This window comes from Littorina saxatilis, linkage group LG4 (genome assembly GCF_037325665.1).
Source record: "Littorina saxatilis isolate snail1 linkage group LG4, US_GU_Lsax_2.0, whole genome shotgun sequence".
Taxonomy (NCBI): Eukaryota; Metazoa; Mollusca; class Gastropoda; order Littorinimorpha; family Littorinidae; genus Littorina; species Littorina saxatilis.
The window spans coordinates 6,797,341-6,806,492 of NC_090248.1; the positions used below are offsets into that span (position 1 = coordinate 6,797,341).

The following is a 9,152-nucleotide window of genomic DNA, read 5'->3' on the forward strand; positions in this document are numbered from 1 at the left end:
CAGACTAGACGGCAATTTCTAATGATTAGAGAGGACGCATGCGCAACCAATCACTTTTGGTTTCGCGCGTTACCAGGAAGCTTTCAGAAAGTTTCAGTGCTCATAGAAATGGATTATTCATTTGGATTATAATGTGTTGGGTGAACTTTTTTCTTTGTGATGTGTGCCTCAGAGTGTTTTGTTTCGTGAGGACGATGTCATTAGCTCGGATGAGTCAAGGTGAGAACTGATTTTTCATGATTACATTTCACGCCGGACGCTCGCCGGTTTTCTATTTTTTGAAGATGGCGGATTCCGCAGCAACAAAGGATGCGGAGTCTGCTAGTACAAGTGGTGGACAAAACATTAACAATGAAATGGTGGAAACTGTGCGTGATTTGATGGGGTCGATCATGAGTCCATTTTTGGATAAACTGAAATCTCTGGAATCGAAATATGACGATCTCTTTTGTAACAATGGTGATGATGAAAATCAATCTGAAAACAGTGATCTTGGCGATCAGTCTTTCTCCGTTTCATGCGGTGCTACCGGTGTTTCTATCGGAGATTGTTCCAGCGGTGCTACCGTGGAAAAAGTGAAGAAAAATGAAGCAATTGTTGACCCCGGCAGAGGTTCTGTGGCAGAGGTTTCAACAGAATCAGAATTTGACTTTTGTGTCAAAGCATCAGCTCAGTCAGCGGATCAGCTTGATGATATTTTTGCTGCGATGGAGGCAGACTTGGAAGTTGAAGAGAAAATAGGTGGTGTAGTGGATGAGAAGCTCGCAAACATCACTAAAAGCAGATTCACTGTCAAATTACCAGACCAAAAGCTCAAGGACAAGATGGAAAGTATCCTTATTCCGGCAAACTGTGTGGAAATAAAGGCTCCTATCCTTAATGAGGAGGTGATAGGGAAAGCAAACCTCGACAGAGGTGCAAGACAAAATGACACGCGACTGCTCAATGTACAGAAGCTGATTTCTAAATCAACCGCAGCACTTGTTACGGCAACAAGCAAACTTCACACCTTCACAAAAGAGGGGTGCACTGACAACAGCAGTAGTACCGTGACAGTAGAGAGTACGAAGTTCAGGGCAGAACTGAATGGGATGTTGTCCGCGTGTGGTGATGTTATCTGTCTGTTGGGAACAGCGCAGCAAGAGCTCAGCATCCGCCGTAAATACCAATTAGCTCGCGTTCTGCCAAAGGACATGGCAGCTATTTGCACAAACGAAAATCTCCCGAGTCGGGACATGCTTTTTGGCGGGGATATCGAGAAAGCGATCAAAGGTGCTAAGGAGAATTACAAGATGAAAACTCCGCACACTTCAAGCTACAACAATCGTTTCCAACCATACCAGCGCAAGGGGCAAGGTGGTAGGCCTTTTTTAGGTCAAGGGAACACATACGGAAATCAACGAGGGCAGTCTTTCAGTCCCAGAGCTCGGGGGAGAGGTCAGAATCGGGGATTCGGAAAATTCAGAGGAAAACAGTAGACACAGAAGTTTCAAAAACTCCCGATGTGTGCAAAGACAAAGAGGTGAGGGAGTTTTATGATGAAGTTGAAAACATTAAAAATAGATTACAGGAACAAGCAGATCATTTTCAAGCAGGTCAAATTCGTTACTGCCTTCCCTCTTGGAAGGAAGTCTCAATAGATAAAGACATTTTGGAAATGGTACAAGGGATAAATATTGATTTCACAGAGACCCCTGTACAGAGAAAAAATCCTCAAAACTATAATTTTTCCAAAGAACAGACAACAGCAATTGATTCAGAAATTGTCGAACTTCTACAAAAAGGGGTGATAAGAAAAACAGATCACTCGGAGGATGATTTTCTGTCTCCAATTTTTGTGAGACCAAAAAAGAATAATACATGGAGATTAATTTTAAATCTGAGAGATTTGAATGAAAACATGATTTATCAGCATTTCAAAATGGAAACACTGAAGACAGCTTTGGAGCTAGTCACCAGAAATTGCTTCTTCTGTTCTTTGGATCTCAAAGATGCTTATTTTTCAGTGCCGGTAAATAAAGCATCTCAGAAATATTTGAAGTTTCTCTGGAAAGGAGAAGTATTTGTTTTCACTGCATGTCCAAACGGACTAGCACCCTGTCCACGTTTGTTCACAAAGTTACTGAAACCAGTCATGGCCCAGTTACATAGACTAGGATTTCTTTCAACAATCTTCATTGATGATACATTACTTTTTGGAGATTCTGAAAAAGAATGTGTGCAAAATGTAAAAGAGTCATTGTCTCTTCTGGAAAAATTAGGATTTGTTGTGCATCCGGTGAAATCTGTTTTGATACCTTCCCATAAAATAAGATATCTTGGGGTTGAAATTGATTCAGAGGACATGACAGTCACTTTAACAACAGAGAGGAAGGAAAGGATACATAAACTAGCCACTGAGCTGTTACATCAGGGGTATGCCACAGTAAGAACACTCGCAAAGTTCATTGGGCAAGTAGTGTCTGCTTTTCAGGCGGTGAAATTTGGTCCTCTCTGGTACAGATGCATGGAACACGATAAAATTGCTGCTTTGAAGCAAAACAATAATGATTATGACTCCTCTGTGGAGTTCTCTGCCGAAGCCAAAACCGAAATGTTATGGTGGAGGGAGAATATCATGTCATCTGTTAATGATGTGGACACTGATCATGGTGACCCAGATTTCATAATGTTCACTGATGCATCAAAGAAAGGCTGGGGTTGTTCGTGTAGTCAAGGTAGAACAGGTGGACTATGGAATCAACAAGAAGCACAGCAGCACATCAATATTCTGGAATTGAAAGCTGCACTGCTGTCTTTGCAAACCTTTGCTAGGGACAAAACTAACATTCATCTCAGGCTTATGATGGACAATGTTACAGCCATTGCATGTGTTGACAAAATGGGGTCCATTTCGGTAACATGCAATGCAGTTGCTAAGGAAATCTGGTCATTTTGCATTATGCGAGGCATTTGGGTTTCATCGGCATACATACCAGGGATAGAAAATGTAGAAGCAGATGAAGAATCTAGAGTACACAATCTAGATACAGAATGGGCCGTGAAGACTGACATTTTAACAAGTGCTCTGGATATTCTGGGTGCTAAACCAGAAATAGATTTGTTTGCATCAAGGATAAACTGTAAATTCCCTCAATATGTATCATTTAGACCAGATCCAGAAGCTGTAGCGGTGAATGCTTTCACTCTATCATGGTCTAATAAACGTTTTTATGCTTTTCCACCCTTTTGTGTTATTGCCAGCATGCTGCACAAAATCAACAAAGAAAAAGCTACGGGAGTTGTAGTAGTTCCAGACTGGCCCAGTCAACCGTGGTATCCAAAACTGGCAAAGATGTTGATAAACAATCCGGTGCTTGTGTCAGCAAGGGAAAATCTGCTAGTCATGCCCTCAAATCTTCAGGAAAAACACAGACTGAGAAAGTCCTTAAGGTTGATCATTTGCGAAGTCTCAGGATCAGATATCGAATGTCAGGACTTTCGGCACAAGCTTCAAATATCATCTTTTCGTCATGGAGAGAGGGAACTAGGAAAGTTTACGCGTCCTATATCGCAAAATGGAAAAGCTATGCGTGCAGGAGAGGTATACATACCGTTTCGCCGACTGTGAATGATGCGATCAACTTTCTAGCAACACTGTTCAGGGCAGGACTTGGCTATAGTGCCATTTGTGCGGCCAGATCGGCTCTATCTTGTTACTTAGACATTGCAGGATGTCCTCAATTTGGTGAACACTGTTTAGTGAAACGGTTTGTGAAAGGTGTGTTTGAACTTCGACCCGCTTTTCCTAAATATGCGTCCACATGGAATGTGGATGTTGTGCTGGAGCATTTGGAATTGTACTATCCACATGAACAAATAACACTGAAGGAATTGTCATACAAACTTGTAATGCTTTTGGCACTGTTATCTGCGCAAAGATGCCAAACTCTTCACAGTCTGTCAGTGAATTCAATGCATCTTTCCAACTCAAAATGTGTGTTTTATTTGAATGTATTGCTAAAACATTCCCGCAAAGGAAAACACTTAGCACCGCTGGAATTTTTAGCCTTTCCACAGAACAAGGCTTTGTGTATTGTGTCTGTACTCAAAGAATATCTTCGAAGAACTAAGGAGTTTCGGGGATGCGAAGACAAACTGCTTTTGAGCTATCAAAAACCCTACAAACCCATCAGCAAGGACACCTTGGCTCGGTGGATGAGAGACGTTCTCACACGAGCTAATGTGGACACCCAAGTATTTGGTGCACACAGCACACGGGCAGCAAGTACGTCAGCTGCAGCATCACGGGGGGTCCCCATGGATGTTATCCTCAAAGCTGCAGGTTGGAGCAGCGAGTCCACGTTTTCACGTTTCTACCACAAAGCAGCGACCGTAAATTTGGGGCAGTCTCTGTTGGACTCATATTTCTGCAAGGCTTAGGGTGAGTTTCTATGTAATATAAAATTGTATTGGAGGTTGAGCAATATGTCACAAAGGCAATCTCTAAAAAATCATTAGAAATTGCCGTCTAGTCTGTGTACCGAGACTAAATTGAAAGGACAGACGAGGCTTACCTGGTAAGGTGAAGGCTGGACCTGATTTAGTAGAGGTACACAGACTGCGACGGCTGTTCTAATCCCACCCTTAAGTGAGACTGTAATTCCCTCCGCATTTGGGATAAAATTAGGGCACTAAATTATTTCAAAACATGTGTTTGACTTTGTAACATATTGTTATCTGAAAGGTGATTGGTTGCGCATGCGTCCTCTCTAATCATTAGAACAGCCGTCGCAGTCTGTGTACCTCTACTAAATCAGGTCCAGCCTTCACCTTACCAGGTAAGCCTCGTCTGTCCTTTCAATTCTCTGGACATTTTGTATTTACTGTAAAGAAATTATAAAAGTATTTGTCTCAGTTTTGGCTGTTCCATATCCCTCCCTCTGATTATTATTTCTTTTTGTTCACTCTTTTCTTGTACTTTTCAGTATTTCAAAATGTCTTTTCTTTCAAAAAGTCTTTAGTCACTTGCTCAACTAAATTCTGGGATAATTACACTTTCATATATATTTATTTGTTTTTGTTTTTGAAGTGGGGAAGCAATAAAGAGGTCGTCGATATCAAAACTGATATCGACGTAAATGTCGTCGATATCACTTTTGCACTGAGCTCAGTGTTGCCCAATTGACCAATGGAAATCCACGTAACATATGAAATAGCAATATTGTGTTTTATCAATCAGTGGTTGCTCGTTTTGTTTTCTGTTTAACAGTTTCTTTTCATATACCTTGCATATGTTTACAGAAGGTGGCATTTTGTTTTTGGTGGCCACCCTGTAGAATGCATGGAAAGTAAGGTCCCTTATGTCGTTTGTAACTTTTGCTTTCTACCATGCTGTAGAGTTGAGACATTCTTCAAAGTACGTGCAAATGGATTTTAGAGAAAGATCGATTGCATCAGGCGACACACACACACACAAACACAAAAACAAATACTCAAACACACACACAAACACAAAAACAAATACTCAAACACACACACACACACACACACACACACACACAATCACACACACACACACACACACACACACACACATGTGTCAGTGGTGATTCTTAGCTATTTTATTACTCAGCAAACGACAAGTGACAGAAACAGGTACAGTAACACAATTGACTGCTTTGTTTTGCATGCAGTCTAATTTGGGTTAGAAATTGGTTAGTGTATGGACACATGGTTCTTTAGTATGGGTATCGTCTCAGGCAGTAAGGTCGGGTCGGGATTCTCAAAAACCGGGGTAGGAGTTCTTCCAAGAGACATGACACGTGCATGTCTTACAACTTAACAACATCTTTCGATGTGGGTTTATACACCAATCATAGGAGGGAAAAAATTAAACATAATATCACTGAGATTAAACGTGTATATGTGTGTGTGCGCGCGCGTGTGTGTGTGTGTATGTGTGTGTGGCAGTGTGTGTGTGTGTGTATGTGTGTGTGTGTGTGTATGTGTGTGTGTATGTGTATGTGTCGGTGTGTGTGTAGGTGTGGGCGTGTGTGTGTCCGTGTGTGTGTGTGTGTGTGTGTGTGTGTGTGTGTGTGTGTGTGTGTGTGTGTTTGTGTGTGTAAGTGTGTCGGTGTGTGTGTTCGCGTTCTTGGTAATAAAAAAATAATTAAAGTATGTGTATGTGTGCGTGTTAGTGTCAGTGTGTTAGTGTGTGTGTGTCAAAGGCAAAGGCAAAGGCACCCGATATTGAAATCGGCACATTTCAGAAGAGGACCTTCTAAAAGAAGAAAAATGTTCTAAAGTATTTCTAGCAGCAAGATAACGTAACAAAGCAAAAACATGTTTGGTTGTCTTTATAGTATCGTTTCTTGAACATATATGGGGGGTAAAGACAAAGTGATTTTTTTCTTCAAACCGGGGTCTTGTGGCTTTGCTTGTCCCAAAGCTGAATTGCAACTTCGAGGGTCTGTCAGTGTTCGTTCGCAGCAGTGAACCCTCATACTCATGCTAGGCACTCACCTCCAGTTAAACGAGTTGATCTGAAGTGCCTGTAATGTTTGGATATCTTTGTTCTTGGTTCGATTTATGTGAATTTCAAGACCTGCAGTAGAGTCTCAAACTTACTCTGCCCGTATAAAACTGTCCACCATTTACTTGAACATGCAGATATAAGGAAACGGAATGAATCTGTTCTTAAAGTCAAAATTATCACGATTTTGCCTCAGTTTCAAAACGTACACTGTCATGGTTCTGTCTGTAAAATGTGGTACCTTGCAACAACTTCCTTGAATTTGAAAGACAGTTTTTGAATGCTAGATCTACCAAGATCTGTATCACGTTTCATTCCAGACTCCTCCCTTTGATTGTACTGTTTGTCGTTTTCGCACTATCATAATTCGCTAAGCTTATGTCTGTAACGTTTGGTAAGCTTCCTTGTCTTTGTTGGCATTTTCTTTCAAGGTAGCACAACGTAAGATTATATTCTTTTAGACAGCAGCTAGAAGCGAGTTTTGAGACAACAGTCATCCAAAGAAAGCTGTATTTTTCTGCGGTTAATGTAAATGGTTTTCCTCCTCCTGAGTTGATCGTTAGGCAAAAAAAAATAGGTGTGGTTACGGTAACATAGCCAAAAAAAATAGGGTAGGAAGGTTGGCAATCACTTTTTTTTTAAACTTTTTTTCTGTGTACAAATTAAACCTACTTGACAGGGAAATAAGTGTGCGACTCGAGCGCTTTCGCTTTCATTGTTATAGGGTCGGCCCCTAAAAATAGGGTAGGTCGGGTTACCGTAACCACACCTATTTTTTTGTAGGCCTTATCACTAAAACAAGACCCTTAGAGAGTACCTCAGTTTTTCTTTAAAATGGACTGTAAATAGTGTGTTGGCTGTGTTGACCGTCGGAATTATTGGGCTGCTGCAGTCAGTTGACATGTTTCGCATTTTGTAGGGTTCCCATGCTGCATAGGTAAAGTGGCCTAATTGTGTAACCCGACTATTCAGTTTCAAAACACTGTTTATATTTGTGTAGGTTGTACTCATCACAACTAGTCTAACTTTGCCATTTGTTTCAGAAAGGAGGATAAGCTACAAGATCGACACTATGTCAGATATGCCTCAGCCACATGAAGACTTCCGAATTTAGATCCACTCGGCATGGTGACAAGTCTTCATGAAAAGTATAGGACTGAGGACAGCAGTGGAAAAAGTGGCCACATGCCAACTACCTATTGCTTAGTGTCTGCAGTGCAAAAGACAGATAAGCTGAGGGTAGATTTCCAAATGAACACAGTACCCTCAGATATACTGCTGATTTACAACGGGCAAGCTACACTCCAGGGCAGAGAAACACTGCAGGGTTGTAATCCAACTCTTCATTTGTTTCAGGAAAGCACGTCCTCACAAATTAACATTACAACTCTCTGATACCAAGACATAGTGCATAGTGTACTCTGAACAAGAGGTTGTGCAACCACAGGAACATCCCGATAATTGAGTGGGACAGGATTAAAAAGCTTTCCAGGGCTGCAGTGATGAAGTACATGGTTTTTCTGTCATTGACACTTAATAGCTTCCACACAGCCAGTAAATGAGAGATAATGGCCAATGGTATAAATGGTGACCGTTCATGCCCAAGCACGCGGAGCTGGTGGCCAGCAGGACAACGAGTCACTGGAAAATATCATAGACTTCTGAGTGCGAGGACCAGGGAAAATAACCTCATGTAAAGCTGTGTGAGTATGACCATCGTGACGCCCATATCTTTAACGTTTAGTCGAAAGATAATTCCAAGAATATATCTTGATACGCAAGCTCTAGGGTAGGACGTTAATGACTGTAGATAAGATTTGCCGTGATAATTATGCTGATGCAGTTTAAAAGTGTGTGTGTGTATGTGTGTTTGTGTGTGTGTGTGTGTGTGTGTGTGTGTGTGTGTGTGTGTGACGGAGTTAGTGAGTGTGTGTTACTGTTTGTCAATTTCTTACGGGAGCCTTGAAGGCTTTGCCTCTTGTTACTTTTTAGCAAACACTGTTACCCGATCAAGCGTCAGTACAAGGGCTAAACTCTTTTTCTTGTTGTCAGTGCTCTCGTTGAGGGTGCTTGCCCTTGTTTTATGAGTGTGTGTACCACTGCGTGGGGAGCCGGGATATCATGACCCCTTTAACACTCTAAAATTAAATGTTCCACTGTTGAAAACCCTTTCTGTAACCAGTTTTGAACAAGGTTTGAGATAGTACATAACTCTACTTGCAAAAAGTAGCGCATTTAAACACTAGTGTTCAAATGAACACAGACACTACTGAATACTTACGGTGTGCTACCTTTTGTTTCTTTGTACTACCTCACACTGGGTTCAAAACTGGGTACAGAAAGTGGGTTCTTCGAACACTTCCACTTTGGAACACTTCAATAAAGCGTGAAGATGACAATGTTTTTTTCGGTATGCGTTTATCGTATAAATATTTGTCACGATGCCAACTCCGCTGAATACATCACACTCTCAAAAACCAAAGCGTGCTGACACCAGTTTAAAGGACTATGCTGTTTCATATTTGTTTCTCTCTACTATCGTCAAAAGTTCGCTGAAATCAAGTTATTGTGGTTTAAATCAAGTAAGTATGGCTACTGCTAAATGTCAAACCTCGTTCTGTTGAGTCGATCCCTGAAT

At 41.3% G+C, this 9,152-nt stretch overlaps 1 protein-coding gene across 1 annotated transcript; it reads left to right on the forward strand.

Moving 5' to 3' along the window:
- The first annotated feature begins 311 nt into the window (after nucleotides 1–311).
- Nucleotides 312–4,544, forward strand: LOC138963842 (uncharacterized). Its single transcript, XM_070335695.1, has 2 exons — nucleotides 312–1,522; nucleotides 3,244–4,544. Exon 1 carries the CDS (start codon nucleotides 357–359, stop codon nucleotides 1,476–1,478), a length of 1,122 nt encoding a protein of 373 aa, XP_070191796.1. The 5' UTR covers nucleotides 312–356; the 3' UTR covers nucleotides 1,479–1,522; nucleotides 3,244–4,544.
- Nucleotides 4,545–9,152: the final 4,608 nt, after the last annotated feature.

What these genes read in the sequence shown, in the direction of transcription:
- LOC138963842 (XM_070335695.1), top strand. Translation starts at nt 357, where the DNA reads ATGGTGGAAACTGTGCGTGATTTGATGGGGTCGATCATGAGTCCATTT.